Here is a 23,447-nt window from a genome sequence, read left to right as displayed (position 1 = left end):
TCAAAAAGCATTGTGTTAAAATATAAACAAGTTCATGAGATCACATGTCACAGATTTAGACCTGGAAAAACAGAGATCCATGAATTTGAAGAATTTATCCAGGATCAAACCCATAGTAAATCACAGAGTCAAAATTTAAATGAAGTTCTCTAACTCATAAAATCCAGCAGCCTTTGCACTATCGTACATTAACTTCTTGTCATTAAACAACACAAATTGTATGTGGTATCATAACACTACTTCCTGATGGAACTTATCAAATGATTAAGACTCAAGAATGGAATTGAGAAGGGTGACACCTGGATAAACTCAAATTAACAACATCACCAGAGAAGCACCACATGAACGGCTGAGAAGACTAGTAGATTCGTTTATGGAAATGTAAGGGCTTATGATAATAATTCAGGACAGTACTCATTGCCACCAGAAAGTACAAAATAACTTAAAAAGCCAGACTCAGTGATCAATGTAAATTATGAAGGGAAGTGTCAGAAAATGTTCAGCACATCACTGAAGATATAAAAATTTGGCACCTATCAAATATTTAGTAATAAGACATGATCTGATGGCTAGAATTATACATCAGAAGGTTGCTATCTTTCATGAACTTAAGTAGATGACAGTTAAATTAATGTCATACTGAAATATAATCATTGCACAGAACTGTTGCCTACAATTGCCTAAGCATAAAAGTGACCCACAGAAAACTTAAGAACAGCATTTTTAAGAAATATCATTATATCAAATACCCCAAACCTCCCAAACTACAGGAAATTAGAAGGTTTCAAGACCTAATAAGAGGAGATCAAAATCAAGTAGTAGCAGGATGACAGGAATATTATTCCTGCTGGACCATCTGCTAATAAGGTTATGGCAAGGATGAGCTTACAGGCTAATATTTTAACTGAAGTACAAAAAGCAGGCATTTTGTCCACATACAGTAGTTTACAGAACATTAAATATAAAAGAATAACAGCAAGATAACAACTTGTCCCAGCATCATTTGCATCTGAATTCCACTGAACAAAATGAGAACAAGATGAAGAATAAAAACATCACTACCACTAAAGCAATAGAAAGTAAAGGGAGCAATAATCAGCTAGCCCAGGGGTGGGGAACTTGTGGCCCTCTATATCCTCAAGTGTGGCCCTTTGACTGAATCTAAACTTCACAGAAAAAATCCCCTTAATAAAAGGATTTGTTCTATAAAACTTGGACTCAGTCAAATGGCTGCACTTGAAGACCTAGAGGGCCACATGTGGCCTGAGGCTGCAGGTTCCCTACCCCTGGTGAAGCTTCTTAAGACCTGAGCTGGTTCTTACAGGAAATTAAAAGAAGGTAGAGAGGAAGCATAGGAAAACATTCTAGGAAGGAACAATATGAGCAAAAGCCTAAGTAAAATGTGTACATAATAACTCAACAGGCTGTTGAGGAGGGAAAATTTTAACCAGGGACAGGGCTTAATAAGTAGGAAAAAAGTAAAAAAAAAAAACAAAAAAAACTAAAGCAGAAACATACCTTCCATAGAATGGAATTCTTGCTTTGGTAGCATTCTGTTTGAGCTGGTCAAAAGCTCCTATGAGATAAAGAATTAATGAATCTTTTGAAATATGGATATATAATTTATAAAAATTAATTTGAAATGGTGACACATTACCTGCTCTGAATGTGTCTGCACATATCAAACAAGTCTTCCAACCTTTTCTCTGGTAATAATAGGCTAACTGTCAAAAGGAGAGTCAAAACATGTAACTACTACTAGTTTTATAGATTTAAGTTTTTTTTTTACATTACATTTTATTTTCTATTATAAAACTAGTAAAGTGAAACCAGTTTAAGGAATTGCATTTCCTTCCTAAAAATTAATCTTTTTGACTGGTAATCTAGGAATACAAATCATCTCCTAAATAGGTTTCACTATCTATTTATATTATTATCTTAGAGGCAGCTAGATGGAACAGTGGATAAAGCAAAAAACTTGAGGTCAGGGAGACTAAAGTTTAAATTCTGCCAACTGTGTGACTCTGGGCAAATCACTTAATATCTGCCTGCTTTAGTTTCCTCATTCTTATCAATAGGGGTAATAATAGCACCTAGTTCTCAGGGTTGTGAGGATCAAATGAATTGAAATATGTAAAGTGTTCTGCAAACCTTAAAATGCTACCTATTATTACCAGTATCATTGTCTTTCAAAGGATATAAAATGATGTCACAGTTATACACATAAGACCTCCAGATATCATGGTCTTGTTTTTAATTTACAATAGTCAAGGTCTATTTCAGGCATAAAAGAGATCTGGAGAAAAAGGTAAGGGTTGCTAGAAAGTATAAGGAACTAGAAAATAATACATGCATAAGCATAATGAGAATACCTAGGCTGTCAGAAAGGATATGAAAGGTCTTTGGGTACAAAGAAAAATCTTTACACTCACCCAAAACAAAGTTAAAAGGATAAAATCATCTTTTTGTATTAATAGAGTTGGCATATACACAGTACTTTATACTTATAAAGAACTTTACATATATCATCTCATTTGATTTTTCACAATAATGCAATATTGTAGGCATTATAATAGAGAATATCGGAGTTAATAAAAATAGCTAGCATTTATATAGTGTTTTAAGAGCTGAAACACACTTTACACATATTATCTTATTTTAACTTTACAATAACCCTGGGAAGTAGGTGCTATTATCCCCATTTAACAGATGAGGAAAATTGAGGCACATAGACATTAAGTGACTTGCCCAGAGTCACACAGCTAATAAGTATCTGAGGTCAGAATGAATTCAGATCATCCTGACTCTAGCTTTAGCACTGTGTCCCCACTGTACCATCTAGTTGCTTTAAGGATTGACCCACATTTATATATGCTTCAATTTTACAAATATTTTCTTTAACCACTCAGTGAGTTAAGTATGAATATTATATCCCCATTTTATAGATATATAAACAAAGTATCAAGGAAGTCAACTGACTTGGACTATGAGCACATTGTTATCGATAGACACTCAAACCCACCATGTCTGATAACTCCAAATCCAGTCCTTTTATTACCCTTCTATATCACAATTGTCCTTTAAAGGCAAAAAGTGAGGTCCACTATAGGCAGGACCTCTCATTTAGAAAGTAAAGTATTTAAACAAAAACAAGGGATTTTGTTTGTTCAGACAAGCAAATGGGAGTCCTATAAGAATAAAAGATCCAGACAGACATTACTGCCAGAGGTCAATAGAATTAAGAAAAAACTCAGTCAAAAACACCTACTTTTCATGAAATAATATTTTTTATGTCTAATGCTGATTTGATAGATCCTTTAACAAAACTGAACTTAGAGTAAATTTGAAGTACTGTTTTTTACATAATGCACTTCAGTACTTTAAGGATCTGTGATTTTGTGGGAGTGAAGAAAAATATCCCTCACTAACAAAGACCTTACCCTTTCCAACATCTGAATAGTCTTTAATGAATTGCTTTTTTGGGGGATACCTTTTGATGGCATGTTCTCCCAATTTCGGTGGCATGTTCTCCCAATTTCGGTGGCATATTCATTGGATAACAGACAGGAAGTTAACATTAAATTTTTCTAGCTTGGTAGGATCTTCTTAACCTTGTGTTTTATTGGCAAGGCCTTCAAGAAACCAGGGTCTGGTCCACACCAAAATGAGGCTTCAAAGGCCTCAAAACTAGTAATTGTATTTATGACTGACCAAGTGGTAATTTAATATTACTATTCTCCATGCCAACTTTGAAATGCTATTTAAAACCAAAATAAAAATCTCAGGAAAACAAGCAAATTTATCACAATCTAGCCAAACACTTGTATATAAAGGAAATCATCTGAGAAACGATGAAATTCTTATTTCCTATATTTTACAAGCTAGGAAAATAGGATTCACCTTATGAAGGCATAAAAGTCAAATAGGTGAATTTGTAGAAAGACAAGTTAATAAGTGAAAAGAAAGACTGGTTTTTATAATAGACAGGTTTTTTTTAGAACATCTTTCTAGATGGTATTTTAAAAGTATTTGGTATAATTTACCTTGGAACATGTTGTGGTTTTACCACTACCCTGCAAACCAACAAACATAATAACATTCGGTTTCCCTTTGGTTGGTGTCCAGGCTTTAACTCCAGGGTCTACGAGCTAGATAAATAAAATCAGATTAATACACACTGAAATTAAAAGATTAACAGAAGCAAATATGTTACAATTAAGCTTAGATACCCACCCTTTCTTTAATTTTCTCTATATGAGTTAATTAGTTTTGAGCTGTTCAAAAAAACTTTCTGATTCAACATAATTATTTCTCAGTTGATAACATAAAGTAGATCATCACTCTTGCTACTTAAAACTGTAAGACTAAAAGTTATTCAAACTATTTCATGTTTATACAATGTGTTTTCAAAAGTTTTATGCTATAATTATCCAGAATAAAAATATCTTCGAGATTCAGTGAATCAATAAATATTAAGTATCTACTATGAATCAAACAATATTCTAGGTAGTGGCGATTCAAGTAGAAAGAACAAAATAATCACTACTTGCAAAAGGAAGTGTCAGAAGAGGAGTGATATTCAATTAGGCTAAACAGATGGGCTGACCATAATGTGTAGGACTATAAAAGCTAATAGGGGAATTTAAATATGATCCTAGAGGCAAGAGGGGCAATAGGGAACCACTAGAATTGACTGAACAGGGGAACCACATGGTCAGATCTGCACTTGAGGAAAATTACTTTGGAAAAGTGTGTAGGAGGAACACAAGTGCTAAGAGAATCGAGGCAGTAAAACCAATTAGGAGGCTACTGTAATAATCTAGGTAAGAGTTGATGAGGACATGAACTGAACAAAGTGGTGGCTATGTGAAGAGAGAGATCATCTGTAAGAAGTGTTCTGAAAGTAGATGCGGCAGGATTTGAGTACTGCCTGGATATGTGAGGGGTCAGGCATGTTGCTGAGATTACAAACATGGGAGAATAGAAGAATACGGTAGTGTCCTTGACAGAAATAGAGAAATTCAATGGGTGATTTAGGGAGAAAAAATTAACCTTCTTTTAGACAAGCTGGGTCTGAAACATGCCTGAAATACATCCAAGCCTGAAATACATCCAAGTCTGAAATGTCCAAGAAATAGATAGTAATGTGGGATTGGAAATCTAGAAAGACTAGGGCTAGATATAAAATTTTGAAGTTATCTGCAAAGAAATGATTAAATCTGTGGGAACTGATGAGATCACCACTAAAAACAACAGAAAAGGAAGAGAAAAGGGGCCAAGACAGAATGATGCAGAGAGGTCACAAAAAATGAGGCCTAAGAAAAGACCTTCAGTTTGGTGATTAATTGTAATTTGGTACCAGTAATTTAGCAATTACAGTAATCTTGTAGTGAGCAATTTCATTGAGTGATGAGGTCAAATGATGAGCTAGATTGTAAAGGGTTGAGGAGTTAGTAAAAGGAGAGGAAGTAGAATGGAGAAAACTTTCAAGAACTTACAATACAGAATGATAACTTGAGGGGATGTTAGAGTCAAATGATAATTTTTTAAGGGTGGTAGAGACTTGGGCATGTTTGAAGGCAAGGAGCAAGGAATCAGTTAGTAGAGAAAAATTAAAAGTTTACTAGAGAGTGAGGATGAGTGAAGATAGGAATTTATTGGAGAAGATGGAAGGGGATAGGAACAAATGTAAATGAACAGAAGTTGACCTTGACAAGGAGAAGGGCAACCTCTTTGACAAAGATGGAGGAAAAGAATGGGCTGGCTAAGGAACAGAGCAAACCTATCCAAGCAGACTTTTCTCAGTTCCAGACACTATATAGCTCCTCCCTTCAGTCAGACATATATGATTATATGATTATGGTGATTCTACAATCCATTCTGCTCCAAATCCTAACACTGAGGTATGCTGTCCTCCTCAAATTCCAGCTAGTGACTTAATTCCCTACTATTTCGCTTCAAAGTGGTAAGATCTGAAATCTTGTTTCCTTCACTTATTACTGCTTCCCCTACGTTGAAAAATTATGTTATCTGCACCCAGAAGAAGTTTAGTTCCTTAAGGATGAGGGTTATTTTACTTTATCTTTTGCATCTCTATTTCTCAGCACATGGTAAGCCCTTAAGAAATACTGGATGATTTGAACAACTCAATTCAACCCACATTTATTAAAATCCCATAAAAGCAGATAAGAGTATAGGTCCAACAAAAGCCAGTCTTCAGTTTTATCAGTGTTATTCACCTTTGACACTCACACACATGTGACTTAATCAGTGTGAAGAATGCCAAGTGTGAAGGACGCTCATAAGCAAAACTAATCTATAATTTATAGCTTATTGAGATGCCTGGGGAACTATAACACAAAGTGACTTTACATATGGTCACATACATAGCGTATACAGAAGCATGACTTGAACCCAGTTCTTCCTCACTGCACCACACTACCTCTTTATGAAAGTTAGTGAGGAAATAAGGTCCAATAAATTACAAAATATGTTATACTCCAAAAATATGTTTGGATGTTTGGAATTAAAAATGCATTTTCTCAAAGAAACACCATTTTGGATGGTGATTAAGTTCTATATGACCCACAAAATTTCGTTTAACTCATGATTCCTGTGAACTATGGTATTAGCCTATGTTCTGGAACCTGGAATTAGGGAGCCAAGCAGTGGGAGAGAAAAGGAAGAAGAAAAGAATTTCCATCTCTTTTGGATGAGTCAGAGGGCCAACCCTAGGAAAAATTTAGAAATAGGTAGTTTGTCTTTGATAGCCTTTAACCAGTACTTTTAAGTAGCTCTCTTCCACATCCTTTTCTCTCCCAGGTCTCCCAAGGTGATTAACTTACTCACACCTCATCACATAACTTCTAAATCTGCCCCACTCATCTCCAAAATTCCACTAATATGAATAGCAAGTATTTGAGTGTTAACTATCTCCCCCAAAAGCTCCCATTACTTTGTACAGCTGATTTCAGGTGGGTAGTAGAAAGAAAACAATCTAAAGTCCTGTGGCTCTTATTCCTTCCAGGATCAAATATAAAATTCTGTTTTCCCTTCACAACCTGGCTCCTTCTTACCTTTCCAGTTTTCAATTTTACAATTTAACAGATTCTAGCTATACTGACTTTTTTGTTATTCCTCCCATACATCATGCCATCTATTGAACCAGTGTTTTTTCAATAGCTAACCTCAGTTCTCATAATGCTCTTTCTCCTCACTTCTGTCTCCTGGCTTTCTTCTTTGCCAGTCTCTCTAAATGACAGTCCCTTCCCTTTGAAATTACCTAAAATTTACTCCATAAGTATTTCATATGTGCAGAATTGTCACATGTTGTCTTCCTCACAGAATGTTAGTTCCTCAAAGACAGGAACTGCTTTTTTGCCTTTCTTTGTATCCCCAGCCCTTAACACAATGTCCAATACACAGTAAATAATTAATAAATGCTTAGTATTGCAATTTAACCAATCCTTATTTATATATATATAGCCCTCCACGGCATTTACAAATGAATCTCTGTTTGGTAGAACTTTATCAATTTAGCAAAATGATTAAATTCAGGCAGTGCAAACAAAAATGTTTTTATTCAGGGAAGCTAGAGGGAGGAAATCAGCTCCCTCCAAACTACTCTTGGTTTTCTATTTCTCCTCTACTTCTAAACTCAATGATTATTTTAAAACTTCAAGTTCTTTCATAATAGTTTCCATGAAACAGCAACATTAATTTGCAAGTATGGAATCTTTTATAAATCTAAAGTAGTCTACATAATACAATTTCACTAATTCAGATTTCACTGTCAGAATCTGTCAAAATCTAGATAGAAGCTGGGATGAAGTTTCAGCACTCAATGAAAAAAAAGCCTTTGCTAAATGAAACTGTAACAAAAATACATGGATATTTCCCTAATTAAAAAACAAAACTATATCTAAATACTTTAGAAATATTCCTTTAGATACAAAAGCAAGATAAGTATTAAGTAGTATCTAACCCTCCTGGTTCCTTTAATTATATAAAAGGTAATAAAAATGGAATTTTCTAATATTCTACAATTCAATTGCACTCTACATCAGTCTGAATTAGTTAGGCTTTAATGAATACAATTTGTCCTCAAAGAAAACTTCTCAAGACTTTTATTCCATAATGTTAAGGAATATGTAGACTCACAAGGACCTATAATATTTCAGAATATTCAATGACTAAAATGTTCCTTTCCTTTTAAAGCTTTGATGAAAGGACCTAAATAAATGTTTAAGCTATAATATAAATACTGTTCCTATTTTAACATTCATTTAATCTATGCAGAGAATTACAGTATACGTTTAGTATAGTTTTACCTTCACAAGTTCCTTAAATACAGCATGCTGAATCATTTTTCTTTTGTTTAGACCAGATGCCATTTCTTCAAGATCAATAGCAGACCTACACAACAGTGGTATTTGAGGTTTTTAATAAAAGAAAAAATAGAAGTTATTTCTGCCTTCCCCAAAATGTGTTCCCATCAAGGAATGTCAGTGTATTTGAAAGTATACTTTAAAAATGTTCAGAAAAATTCAATCTTTTGTATGCAGGGCCTTTAATTTGCAAATTGGAATACAAGGAATTTACAAGGAATAATACTTTTACAGAAAATGTACCTATTACTTAGCTGCTTTAACTACTAATGATAATAATTCCATTTTACCTGCCTAAAGGGCGCTGGACTATGATTTCTTGAAATCCCTTCCTGTTATGAGAACTATAATTCTATATCTGAATAAACATCAAAAAGTTTTATTGAAAGATATTAGAAGAAAATTGTGTGCCACTACTTTTTAAAACTTTCTAAACCAAAAAAGTTAAAATCTCTGTTCTGGCCTCATTACAATCAATCTTCTAATATGCGAAAGAACTCTGAAAATTTATATCTTCAAATTTTCCATTCAGAGAACAGGATTAAATGCTTTAGATGAGAGAAAAGTACTATATACCATGCCAGCTACTCAAGTTACACATTCTAAACAGTAATGGCTTAAATATGAAGAGGAATAGGGAAATTTTAATTAAGGTATAATGATTCTATTTCTACCTGCTCTGCCCCAGCCAGATTTACTTTTTTAGGGGAATATGATAATTATTGAGACCAGATGGCTTACTTTACTTCCTTCTTCAACATGTGGGGGAAGGCTCAAGGGAGGCACAAGAAGGTTATGGGATGCTAGACTCACACTCTTCAGTATAGAAGATGCTTAGCTGGATCTTTTACATCACCTAGAAAAGGTAACATACCCTCAAATTTCTAAGTAAACTCTCAAAAGCTGAATAGTAACAAGAAAATGCCATTAAAAAAGGACCTGCCACTTATGCCAGTAGAATGATAATCTATATAGCTTGTTCTCTGAGTGATAAAAAAAAAAGTTAAAATTTATATAGGGCACATATGCATAGTAACCTAAGCCTCACCTAAACCTGTGAGGTAGATAGTATGGGTACTATTATCCTTATTTGACCATCAATATAGAAATATACTATGGAACCCAGATTTTGAACAAAATACATTTTTTTACCCCAAATCTCTTTTGCAAGTAACTAATTTCTGTAGTTTCTAGGCAATTCCTCTCTACTGCACAAACAAGAATCTTGTTTTACTTGACTTTATTCAACTTACTTGACATTTTCTCGGAGCTGTTTCACCAACTTAATATTAACATCAGCTTCCAATAAGGCTGTGCAGACTTCTTTTAGCATAGCATTTAAAACCTAAAAAATGAAATTTGCTATTAGAAACCATTAGCTTTTCATTTCAGTTATAACCATAAAAAGATGGTAACAAAATCACTCTAAATTATTAGTTTAAAAAGGTAAGGCAATACCTTATTTTGTTACAAAGCACAAGAAGATGAAAGAATCAATGCTCGTTAGCATTATTTTAATTTATTGATGCATTTTAGCATGACATTTATCAAACTCCCAAACAATGCTCCCTTTCACCCCCACAAGGCAATTTCTCAGAGTTTATTAATCTTTAAAATAACGATATATCCTTTAACTCTAACATGCTACACACACTGTACAAACCACAACTAAAAAGTATTTTGTTGCTTCTCAATGTGAACTTTAATTACATCATTACAGTCATGTGTATATTGTTGTTTTAGCTGTTTGCATCACTTTATAAAAATCTTCACAAACTTCTTTGAATTTTTCATATTTTTTACTCCTTACAGAGTGGTAAGATTCCATTATGGCCATAAGCCATAATTTGTTTTAGTGTAAAATACATGTATTTTTTTTTCTTTCTTAGAATATGTGTATTTTTAAAGCCTACCTTTAGTGTTCAGGCTTTGATGCCTATAAATCAGTGAACAATATATACCAAAGAAGGAAAAACAGAGAAGCTGACCATTCAATAGTTATACTGTTTCCTATGAAGGATTCCCTCTGGCATCAATTTTCTTTGTCATTCACACAAAGAAAACAGAAAGTTTTATAGGGTCAGAGAGGCTAAATATTACTAGTTTCATGTTATCTGCCCATATCCATTGGAAGGAAAAATTAGGAAACTAATTAATTATTCTTTTATTTATACTTAATTTTAAAAGTTAAATAAGTTAAAATAATTATGTATGTCTTGAGCAGTATTGGCCCCCCCAATGCAAAATTGAATATGTACAAAATTAAAATATACTTGAAAAATTTAACAAATTTTATTTGCTAATAGCTAATTGTAGAAGATAGCCAAGGCAGAATGTCAGAAAAATAATTTACTTGTTTGTATGAAGTACATATATAAACAATAATTTGTGAAAATGCTAATTATTGTTCCCTTCTCTAGACATTAGTTAAGGATATTCTACAAGCTGGGAGAGAATATGTTACAATGAAAATAGTAAAACTGAAAGGAAGGACATTCACAGATCCTGGGTAATATCAGCTTCTAAAATTTAAAAAAAAAAAGGGAATTTATATTTCTAGGAAAGTGAGGTTAAAAATAAGCTGACAAAATAATCCTCTACACTGTACTTGGCTTTTGGATTTTGCCTCACAAGTAAATCTCAGAAAGTAAACATGAACAGAAGTACACCAGTGTTACTGCTCCTGCTTCACCTCAGAAGAACAAGTAAGAGTTTAAGTAGTAGCCTAGAACAAAGTAGTCAAACAAAGGGCCCACAGGCTGAATGCAGCTCCCTGAAACCAGATTAAAATGTTATTTGGAAATAATTTAATAAAATAAATTAAAATGCAATAAAACACAGATAATGTTAATATGTGGTTTTCTAAGTCAACATGCGGTCCACAGGGATCCTTATTAAGATTTAGCAGCCCCTTATTTCTATTTGAGTTTGATAGCACTATATAAATTTTGTGTCATAACAAATACATACCTCTTCATTGATAATGGTGGCATTGCTCAATGAGCGTAGTGCTGAGGTTATTTTTCTTCCAAGATCTGCTAACACCATCTTGGCAATTTAATACAACCTTAAAAGGTGATATCAAAAAACAAACAAAAATAAAAATTCTTGAAAAGAAAAACTTGTATTGTAATACAAACAATTTGAATTTTCTATCCAATTTCCAATAATTTCATGAGACTGGTTTTGTCAGTTGTAATACATTTGATTTTAGAAAGGTAGCTTGGTACAGTTGATACAGTGCTGAGCTTGAAGTCAGGAAGCCCTGAGTCTACATACTACCTCACACATTTTTACTCATAAGACCCCAGTCCTCTTCTGGACCTTAATTTCCTCATCTGTAACATAAGGAAAGTTAAAGTCCTTTCTAGCTCTAAATGTATGATTTTATGATTTTGAAGAGATTGCTTGAAGAAGGAAAAAAATAGGCATTAAGGAAATTATTAGTTACTAATCAAGAATCTCTGTTAGACCTTGTAAAAAAGTGATACTAAAAATATGTTCTGAAACAGAAGATACATTTATCCTATTATACCATTAAAGTATGTATTCTAGATATTACTTCCCACTTTCAAAAAGTCAGTTAAAAAAGTTTTTTTACTCTGTAAAAAAGAAAGTCATCCACAGTATTTATCATTCATGACAATTCTATAGTGAATGCCTTGTTAGCTCATAGTCTTTCTGTTACTTCACTCACCATATTGCCAAGTCTTTACTTACTTTTAGCATGATTGACAAAGAAGGAAGTTTTGAGGTTGCTGCTCCTACACAGATGTTTATATATCAAGAAAGGTCTTATATTTATTTATTTTTCTCCTAAAGGGTAGAATTTACATTTTGCCTTCATTTATAGTCAAATCTTATTTGAAAACACACTCAATCTGATATATAAGATTTTTTTGGAATTAGAAAAAAATTAGCTACAATTTAGAAGAGATAGTTATTAATGTTCATAGCACCTATAATTAGTTCACTTCATTAATAACTGATTGAAGCGGTTCCTTATTGGCTTCAGAAAATTCACACAACTTTGGTCCATATTTTCGTAGAAATGAAATGTAGGCTTGTATTTCCCTTCACGCTTAGAAACAAGATCCTGAAACATCTACACTCACTTATCCACTACTATGAAGATCATAATCTGGGCACTTTTCAAAGTGATTGAAACAAAAGTTTGTTTACCTTGCCTGAACCAGACCAAGCAGATGAGAAGCCAAGTACTACCAATTTTTCTCCAACCTCTTTCAATTCTAATCAAAACTTTCTTTGCTATCTCTTTCACTCTTTTTGCAACTCACAGAGCTTTGTAAGTCTGGGAGGCTGAGTAGCGAGTGAGGGAACAGTAATCAAGAATCTATCTAGAAATCAGTCTAGTGGCATACTGCTAGTCACTAAGATCAAAGAAATACTGGAAGCTTCACCTTATAATTCTTTTATTTTTTTTAACTTAGCATTTTATTTTCCCCTAATGTGTAAAAACAATTTATTCATTTTAAAAATTGAGTTCCAAATTCTTTGCCTCCCTCTCCATCCCCTTCACTGAGAAGGTAAGCAATTGAAATAGGTTAATCATGCTACAGGCCTTTTATAAACAGGGAGAGCAGAAGTGGAGAGTAGAATGGATCAAAATCCAGAATCCCACAATATTACTTACAAGAAACACACTTGAAGCAGAGACACACAGACTAAAGAAGGACTGGAAAAGAATCTATTGTGCTTCAGCTAAAGTAAAACAAAGCAGTGATAGTAATCCTAACCTTGGACAAAGTAAAAGCAAAACCAGACCTAATTAAAATAGATAAGGAAGGAAATTATATCTTGCCATAGTCAATACTATAGACAATGAAGAAATCAAATTAGAAGAGCAAGGAATAGCCTACCTGTCAGATCTTTGGGGAGGGGAAGAATTCATGAGCACACAAGAGACACAAAGCATTATGAAATGTAGAATAGATAATTTTTATGATATTAAATTGAAAAGCTTTTATACAAACAAAACCAATGCAACCAAGATTAGAAGGAAAGCAGAAAGCTGGGAAACAATCTTTACGACAAGTGTCTCTGATAACCTTCTCAAACATAGAGAACTGAGTCAAATTTATGAGAATACAAGCCATTCCCAATTGATAAATGGTGAAACAATATGAACAAGCAGTTTTCAGATAAAGAAACTGAAGCTATCTATAGGCATAAGAAGTGCTCTGAATCACTTTTGATTAGAGAAATGCAAATTAAAACAACTCTGAGATACTACCCTTATACCAATCAGATTAGCTAATATGCTAAAAAAGGAAAATGATAAATGTTGGGGGATGTGGAAAAATTGGGACAGAAATTCACTGTTGGTGGAGTTGAGAACTGATGCAACCACTCTGGAGAACAATTTGGAATTATGTCCAAGGGGTAACCAAACTGTGAATACCCTTTGATCCATCAATACCACTACTAGGTCTGTGTCTCTAAGAGATAATTAAAAGGGAAAAGGACCTACACGAGCAGTCCTATTTGTGGTGGCAAAATATTGGAAACTGAGGAGATGCCCATCAAATGGGAATGGCTGAACAAGTTGTGGTATATGAATGTAATGGAATACGATAGTGCAATAAGAAATGATGAACAGGTACATTTCAGGAAAACTTGGAAAGACTTGCACAAAATGATGCAAAGTGAAATAAGCAAAACCAGGAAAACAGTATAGACAGTATCAGCAACAATATGTGATGTTCAACTATGAACAGCTTTTCTCAGCAACACAATGATCCAAGACAAGTACAAATGACTTATGAAGGAAAATGCTATCCACATCCAGATAAAGAACTGGACTCTGAATGAAGACTGAAACGTATTTCTCTTTACTTATTTTATTCTCTCATGTTTTTTTTCTTTTGATCTGTTTCTACTTCCACAACCATGATGAATATGAAAATGTTTTACATGATAGCATATGTACAGACTACATCAAACTGTCTGTTTTCAAAAGAGGGCAGGGAGAAAAATTTGGAACTCAAAATCTTGTAAAAATGAATGATAAAAAGTTTCTTGGTATGTAATTGTGGGAAAAAATAAAATATTAGTTAAAGCAAAAGAAACAAACAAACAACCCCAAAACAAAAAAACCATAGGTAAAGAAGAAAGGAGAGGGCAGTCAGGTCGTTGTTTCCGATTAGGAAGGTAAGAAAAGGAGATGGTCACAGGTGTCTCTAGTACTCCATTTACTGGAACACTCCCTTCATCCATACTTTGTTAGTCTTTTGGGTAGTGAGAATTTCTTTTTCCCATCTGGCTGCACTACTTTGTACTTCATCATGCCCAGAGAAACATCATCATCCTTCAAGATCAAATCAGCCTTGGTACTCATACCTCAGCAGTACCCTCTACCTTGGGACCCCTCTGAATGGAAAGTGGATTGAAGAGCTCCTCCCCAAAACTCCATTTAAGGACCCCCTACTTTCCCAATATGAACTGGATATGACTGAAACAAGTGAACTGCTTCCTACCCCTCACCTCCTGGCCCCAGGCTAGCCATTTCTTCATTTCCCATAGGGCTGCTCTACTCTGGAAGCCATCATGCCCCCTGCACCACACCCACCACTTCCTCACCCTTTTAAAATTTCTATAGTGTTGTCTTGAGAACAGGGACTGTCTTTTTTCTCATATTTGTATCTCAGCACTTATCACAGTACCAGGTAATTAATAAATGTGCCTAATAGGTATTTGGTTAAAATAATCATCCTACACCTGTTATCTACCGCTGTTAAGTTTATCTGAAAAGTTCGTCTTTTGTCAATTTTAAACTTTCATTATTTTCATCTGCAGTTCCTTCCTCTTTAAATCCTTCCCAACTCACTGAGCATGGTCTCTACTGCACTCTCCTCTACAGCAACAGAAAATACAAGTACATCAAATAACACAATATATATTTATTGCTATGTAATATAATATACACATATGTACATAGATCATATTAATACAATGTAAGAGATAAAATTAATAATACAACATAATTTTACATAATATTAATAATTACACAAATAACTTTACTCTGAAATAAAAATTTTCATCCTACTCTATTTTCTTTGCTGTATGAACAAAAAGAAAAAAGCACTCTGAAAACTGATGTACCTTGGGCCTTCAAGCTATTTTAAAATTCTGATCTTTCAAGGTTAATGGTACCTTATCTAATAGGCATTTAAATGGTCAACTCTTTTCCTTATTTCTCAGAAATTCTTCCTCAACGCACACACACTCTTGCCCAAAAAGAAACAGTTGCCCAGTATGACATCTCTTGACTCTTGTTAGCTTTTCCTGCCCAGGACTTTCCTGTTTTGTTTTGGTTTTTTTGCCAGTGTTCTTAAGATAAGGATTGTGCTCTTTCAAGTCCCAAGTATGTCACTAGTTAACTAAGATTTTGGACAAGTCAGATTTTGAGGGCTTAAATTATTAAAGGGAGATTATTATGATATCTATGAAGGTAAACTGTGAGTTGAAAAAGGATGTTAAAACACCTACAAAATTGAGGTACAAACCCTTCATTAGACAGATGGGGAATCTGAAAGCCCAAAGAAAAGGAGTGGATTGACCATGTTTATATAGCAAGTTAGCGGCAAAGCAATCAAAACCAGAAACCAGGTCCCTTCCTACTGTCTGTCTTACTCACTCACAATGTTTTTTGCAAAGACAAAATAAATAGGAAACATTTTGAAAAAGACTGATGACAAAGTATGACATTCTAAACAGGGACTGTGTTATTACTGTTCTATCATCCAAGTACAGTACATGGAAGTGAGGCACCAGAAGATAAGGCCCCTGACAGTGCTCCAAGGTCTCCTTCCTTAGAGAAAAGTCACAGAGAAAACAACTCAGTGGCTTCAACCACAAAGACAAAGGACATAGGTCTCAGGGTTTAAAAGGAAGCCTGGTATTGTAGCAAAAGTCCTGGCTGGGAAATCAGAAGACCTGGGTCCTAGGCCCAGCTCTCCCACAGTTTCTACTGCAAAGCCTTATACAAACTAATTATAAATACTTCTAAACAACAAAAATTTAATAGATGCATTCCCTTATTTATTCTATCTGCCAGCTAGATACACTATCTATACCTACTAAATCTGAAGATATCTAAAAGTCTCTTTGCACTCTAACTATCTGATTCTAAATTACCCTTCAGAGGAAAAACAAAACCCACCAAGCCTTATTGTTCCTCTAATGGGATAAGAAGTGATTTCATACTAGGCTAATTTTAAAAGAAAAATTAACAGTCAGTGAGCAGTGGACAAGGTCATTATGAAATAAGCTTTTGTTTCTTTAGAAATTATCCTTAAGTCTCTGTCTTTGCCTGTGGAGATGGTTTTTAAAAAAATAAATTCTTGACATCTTTTGATATTACTTTGCCTATATTTCCCATTGTATCTCTTTACCCTCACATACAGCCAGATATGTCACTAGTTAACTAAGATATAACAAAGAAAATAAATTGGACAAAACTAACCCTGGCATATCAAAAACGCCTGACATTATATGAAACGAACCACACCCATAGTCTTTGCAAATAAAGCAGGAAGATAATTTTGCCTGTCTCTTCTTTGGGATCAAGCCTGGCCTTCATTGTTTCATAGCATTCAATTTTGATTGATGTATTGGTATTTCCATTTACAATATTGTATTAAGTGTGCATTCTTTTTTTCCTGGTTCTCCTCACTTCACTCTGCATCAGTTAATATGTCTCTCTGTGTTATTATGCATAATCATTTCTTAATACAATAATTCATTACATCATGTACCACAATTTTTTTTAGACATTTATCAACTAATGAACTTTAATTTTGTTTCTTGTTTTTTGCTACAACAAAAGTCTTACTATTAATACTTTGATGTACTGTATGAAGATGGGACCTTTTTTTGGCCACTCACTGTAATCACTTTCTTCACATAATTCCAAATTTCCAAAATGGTTAGATCAATTCATAGCTTCACCAAGTATGCTTCCTTCTGCCACAATCTTTTCAATCCTATCCCCATCTTTTGTCATCTTTGACAATTTTCAGGGGTGGGGGAGGTGAAGCAAATTCTCAAAGTTGATTTTATTTGAATTTCTCTTATCAGTAATTATTTGAAGCAATTTCCCAGAAGGTTGCTAATATTTTATGGTTCTTTTGAGAACTATCTGTTCATATCCTTTGACCAAAGTTGTTAGGGAACAACTTTTAATGTTAATTTCCTAAATACTGGGGATCTAAGTTGCAGAGAAGGTAGTAGAGGGAGGTTCTTCTGAATTTCACATAACAATAAAATCACAGATCCAATCAATCCCAATCAGAAGGTTACGAGGCATTTTTGATGCAAAGACTTCCCCCCTACAATTGATTTCTTTACTTCTTGTACTAGTTGTGTTAATTTTCTTGAGCAAAAGCTTTTCAATTTCATGTAATCAAAATTATTCTTCTGACTGCCTCTATTATCTGTTTGGTTAAGAATTCTTCTATCCACTCCTATAAAAAGTTAACTGGACGTTTTGGTAATACTCTTCTCATTTTTCTTTTGTACTTTAACCTTTAATATTCAGGTCATATCCATTTTGAACTTGTTATGGTCTGCTATTGTTATCATTTGAGCTTATTGTAGTAGCATATTATTTTGTTCTAAGATGCTGTTCTAAACCTAACTTCCAGTTTTCCCAGAAATTTTTATAGGAAATCTTCCTGAATAGCTAGTTAGAAATTTGCCCTCTTAAGGTGAAAGAGAAAAAAGTATTCTGGTAGAGTAAACAAGAATAAGAAAAAATATAAAGAAAAGAAAAGAAAAAGCACCTCTGGGACAGAATGAATAAAATAATCTAGACAAGAGGCATTTAAAAAGATAAAACAAGCATTTTATAAAATACTTTCTATGTGCCAGACACTGTGCTAGGAGTTGGGTATACAAAGACAAAGCAAGCACACTCCACTGAATTAATTCCGAATAAGAGGATCATAGACCTAGACTTGGTAAGGGAGCTTATTGGTTCAATCCAACTCCACCATTTTAAAGATGAGGATACTGAGGCCTGGAGAGGTTAACTGACTTTCCCAAAGGTCACACAGTTTAAAAGATCTACTTACTGTGAAGTTATAATACTTGAGAGAGTAGCTACTTCACAGGAAATGAATGAAACATTGTTACTTATCCAACTCTTACTAAACTATTATTGTTTATGTAACTACTCTGCTGGCAAGTAAATGGTAGAGATTTCTTCCCTAGTTACCTTGTCACAATGCTATCTGTGACACCATAATTAGCTACCTTAGAAATCATGTCATAAACAGATCGTTCTATATTCTAAAGGAGTTAAATTGTCTTGGGTCAGTCACTGTCTTGTTCTGACTACTGCAATCAATGTCATGGTTTCAGTTGCTACTGATAAAGGATACCTGTAGAAGTTGATACTGTCATGGATCAAATATATATTATCATTGTTGTCATTATTTCTTATTGTATGCTACAAATGCAAATACAACTCCTTTTTGGAGACTCTTTTCCTCATCGCCTCTCTCCTAGATTACTGCAAGAGACTCCAAGTTTGGTCTCTGTGCCTCAAATTTCTCCCTACTCCAAACTGTGCTCCATACAGCTGACAAAGTGATTTCTTAATGAGCAGATCTGACCATGTTACTCCTCTACTTAAACAATTCCACTTGTGTTTTGATATCTATTCCAAGAACTTGCTTCTTTCATCACTTAATCTTCCATCTTTTTTTTATATATTGCATACAAACAGGGGCAGGTTTCTTTGTGCTCTGCTTCCCCCACCCCCATCCTTAAAAACAATTTTTAAAAAACCTTTCAATCAAGCCTGCCATCACCTGAAGCTATCCTCCTATATCCCTCTTCCCTTTGGCAGTCAAACTTTGAGCAAACACCATCTTAAAACTCAGCACTTCCGATTTGTTCACCATTCACTTATGTCTAGCTTCTAGACCTTACTCAAGTAAAATTATTTGCTCCATAGTTTATGCCCAGCAGAGTTTAAGGCCCATGAAGGTGGGCAGTGTACCATTTTTGTCTGTATCCCCATTGTCTACCAAACTGCTGATGCTTTAAAAAATGTCTACTGAGCACTGGCTTCAAATTCCATTACAATTTTTACTATGTGAACTTGAGTAAGTCATTTAACCCCCCTTGACCCTCTAGATTCCTCATCTGTTAAATGAAAGAGTTCAGTGAAAACTGTTCAAATTAAAGAGACCTGAGGTCTCTTTCAGCTCTAAAATCTTTGACCCTAAAAATCCCCTAATTGCTGAACATGAAAAGATTTTTCTTAGACTTAATTTTGCTTAGTCTCTTTTTCGTTTCTGATAAAGCATCCTCCTGGATATTCTGGTCTCTCTTGAATTTTGTGTCACTGCTCTACCCTAGTTACCTCACATGTCCCTGCAATCAGGGGTTTTTATCCAGGGGCATGTGAATTTCTTTAATATTTTTATATCTGTACTTCAGTATAACTGGTTGTTTTTGTAAAACAATGTATTTTGCTTAAAAACATTACTCTACTATAGCCCAAAGAAATCAGAGGGAAAAGGACTTGTATGTATAAAGATTTATAGCAAAGAAATAAAAACTGAGGAGATGCCCATCAATGAGGGAATGGCTGAACAAATTGTGGCATATGATTGTGATAGAATACTACTGTATTGTAATAAGTGATGAGCAGGATGGTTTTAGAATAATCCGAGAAGACATGTAAACTGAGGCAAAGTGCAGTGAGCAGAACCTGAAGAATACTGTACATAGTAGCAGTAATATTGTAATAATGATGAAATGTGACAGACTTAACTACTCTGATCAACAGGATAATCCAAGAAAATTCCAAAGAATTCACAATGAAAAATTCTATCTTCACTTTGAGTGCAAATTAAAGCCTACTTTTTTCACTTTTTAAATGTTTCTTGCTTTCTTCTTTCTTTCTTTTTTTTTTTATTTACTTGTGGGATGGCTAATATAGAAATATGTTTTGGATGACTTCACATGTATAACTGATATATTGCATGCCTTCTTAAGAGGTGGGCGGGAGAGAATTTGAAACTCAAAAATTTTTTTAAAAAATTAATAATTTATTGATAATAAAATTTTTTTTTTTTAAATCTCTCTCAGAAGGGGTTCATAGACTTCACCAGACTGCCAAAGGGGCCCATGACATAAAAAAAGCTTTAAAACCCCTGCTGTAGATAGTCTGTAGGCTGAAAATACTTTTTGCTTCTTAAAAAAAACAAGTTCATTCTCAAAATTTAGAAGCATATACTATTCATATAATAGAATTATACTAACAAAATCAGAAAAATTTTGTATTCTCTTCCTCAAAGTACAACAAAATTTATATAACTACAGAGACAAAAATACTATATAGAAGATGGAGCCACGATGGTGCAGCAAAGTTGGTGAGCTCTCTCCCAAACATTCGTACGTGGTAAGATGATACTTTTAATTCCTAAGAACTTTCTCATTATTAGGGCAGTTAGAAAGAGTACATATAGACAGAATGCACAGGTATGAGAGTTGGATATGAAGGGATAATATCTAAAAAAATAAAATTAAGGGATGAGAGTGGAATGTACTGGAAGAAAGAGTAGAATGGAGTAAATTATCTCAGATTAAAGAGGCAAGAAAAAGATTTCACAATGGAGATGAAGGTGGGGGGAAATGAGTGAACCTTATTGTCATCGGACTTCGCTCAAAGAGGGAATAACAGACACAACTGGGTATAGAAATCTAACTTTACAGGAAAGTAGGAAGGTGTATTGTTAATGTATTTTTGCATAATGGAAATATCTTTCCCAAACATTAATAGGCCCATGTGACCTGCCTGAGTCACATGGAAGTGTGAGTCACATGAGTCTGTGGTAGGAGGAGCTTGCAAAATGGGTGGAGCAGGGAGGGTGGGGCAGAGCTGAGAGAAAGTTGGTCAAAGCAGTCAGAGTTGAGGGAGAAAGAGGAACCAGGCAGCAAGCAGGGAGTGTTCCTTTGTGAGAAAGCCCTAGCAGGAGCAAGGCTTGGGAATGATGGGACCCCCTGCATTGCTACTGTGTACAGATTGTTGTTATGATGGATTTGGCTTTCTGGTATTGGGATTTGGCTTTCTGGTGTTTAAATGTTTTGGTTCTGTCTGCCATGTGGAGAGTTTGTTATATTTTGCAATTCAAAATTGCACAGTCATATTCATAGCTGCCATAGGTGCTTTGAATATCACATTAGTTCTACAGAAGGGCAGAGTGGGGAAGGGGGTAGACAGAAGCAAAAGACTTTTGAGGAGGAAGAGGATGAAAGGAGAGAGAGAATAGAATAAATGGAGGAAATAGTATAGAGGGAAATACAGTTAGCAATAGTAACTCTGAAAAAAATTTTTTGAAGCAAGTTTCTCTGATAAAGGCCTCATTTCTCAAACGTGGAGAACTGAGTCATATTTATACAAATAAGAGCCATTTTGCAATTAATAAATGATGCAAAGAAATGAACAATTTTTCAGATGAAGTAATTAAAGTTATCTATAGCCACATGAAAAAATGCTCTAACTCACTACTGATTGGAGAAATGCAAATTAAAACAATTTTAAGGTACTACCTCATATCTATTAGATTGGCTAACAGGACAGAAAAGGAAAATGACAAAAAATGGAGGGGATGTGGGAAAAATGAGACATTAATGCACTGCTGGTGGAGTTGTGAACTGATTCAACCATTCTGTAGAGCAATTTGGAACTATGCCCAAAGGGCAATAAAACCATACATACCCTTTGACCTAGCAATACCACACTTAAGTCTGTATCCCAAAAGAGATTAAAAAAAAAAAACAAAAAGAAAAAGGACTTTTATGTACAAAAATATTTATAGCAGTTCTTTTCTGGGGGAAAAGAACTGGCAATTGAGGGGATGCCTATCAATTTAGTTATGCCTGATCAGATTGTGGTATGTGATTATGATGGAATATTATTGTGCAATAAGAAATGATGAGTGGGATTCTCTCAGAAAAACTTGGAAAGACATAAGCTAATGCAAAATGAAGAGTACTATGTACAAAGTAGCAGCAATCTTGTAAAATGGTAAGTTGTGAATGACTTAATATTCTCAGCAATACAACAATCTAAGATAACTCTAAAGTTCTTATGATGAAAAATGCTATCCATCCCCAGAGAAAGAACTGATGGTGTCTGAATACAGATTGAAGCATACTCTTTTTACTTTATCTTGAGGTTTTTGGGGGGTTTTTTGTGGTCTATACTTTCTTTCACAACATGACTATTATCGAAATGTTTTGCCTGACTATCCATGTAATAACCTATCTTGAACTGCTTGCCTTCTCAGTGAGGGGAAGGAAGAAGGGAGAAAATGTGAACTCAAAGTTTTAAAAAGGAATGTTAAAAATTGTTTTTACATGTAACTGGGGAAAAATAAACAAAAACAAAAGTCTATATATTATGAGCCTTAAAAAGCTGGACCCCAACATTATAAAAATGTATCACTGTACAAGAAAATCACATGCTAACTATGCAGTCCATTCACCTGATAATCACTGATTGACAAGCATAATTTGGAGCATATGATTTTTTATAGCATATGCTATAACATGGAAGTCAATTTCCAAATCAGGAATTAACAATATTTAGTTCTAAAGGCTAGTAAACAATTTAAGGTGTTACTGGCAAGTTTAAGGTACAGAAGGATATAAAAGAAAGTATTGAAGAATGGAGAAAAATACAGAGGAAAAATAAGCATATATTCATATATTCATGGCATCTGTTATCTGTTGCTATTCTCTATGTTTATTCTTCAATGGGTGCCAGATCCTATCATTCTGAGAATTCTCTCCAGGAACACTGCCTACAACCCATCAATGCCTTGTTATATTATGTGATTCTTAAATATCCTTCATAAAGAATATACTCAACATGCCAGAGGTATTCTTCTAGACCTCTTAGCATTCTGTAATTACCAGTCTGATGCATGTTGCTCTTGACGTATGACTGGCTCATTTCCTTTATTAAGTCATACACTTCTTAGTTAAAAAACTTTGTCACTGCTTGTGTGCAAATTTTCT

At 34.2% G+C, this 23,447-nt stretch overlaps 1 protein-coding gene across 5 annotated transcripts in view; it reads right to left on the bottom strand.

The window, feature by feature from the left end:
• SRP54 (signal recognition particle 54) overlaps positions 1 to 23,447 on the bottom strand; it is a 137,009-nt gene that overhangs the window by 79,217 nt on the left and 34,345 nt on the right. For 4 of the 5 annotated variants that reach the window (XM_072629722.1, XM_072629720.1, XM_072629719.1 and 1 more), the window contains exons 2-7: positions 11,358 to 11,454; positions 9,641 to 9,732; positions 8,331 to 8,415; positions 4,044 to 4,148; positions 1,658 to 1,724; positions 1,519 to 1,576 (exon numbers count right to left, since the gene is read on the bottom strand). In XM_072629722.1, coding sequence (XP_072485823.1) covers positions 1,519 to 1,576; positions 1,658 to 1,724; positions 4,044 to 4,148; positions 8,331 to 8,415; positions 9,641 to 9,732; positions 11,358 to 11,435 — 485 coding nt within the window. In that variant the 5' untranslated portion in view covers positions 11,436 to 11,454. Of the gene's footprint in view, positions 1 to 1,518; positions 1,577 to 1,657; positions 1,725 to 4,043; positions 4,149 to 8,330; positions 8,416 to 9,640; positions 9,733 to 11,357; positions 11,455 to 18,481; positions 18,628 to 23,447 lie in introns of those variants that run through there. The other variant, XM_072629721.1, reaches the window with a different exon arrangement.

Source organism: Notamacropus eugenii, chromosome 1 (genome assembly GCF_028372415.1).
Source record: "Notamacropus eugenii isolate mMacEug1 chromosome 1, mMacEug1.pri_v2, whole genome shotgun sequence".
Classification (NCBI taxonomy): domain Eukaryota; kingdom Metazoa; phylum Chordata; class Mammalia; order Diprotodontia; family Macropodidae; genus Notamacropus; species Notamacropus eugenii.
The sequence above is the reverse complement of the archived record's forward strand: the minus strand, read 5'-3'. Positions and strand labels throughout refer to the sequence as shown.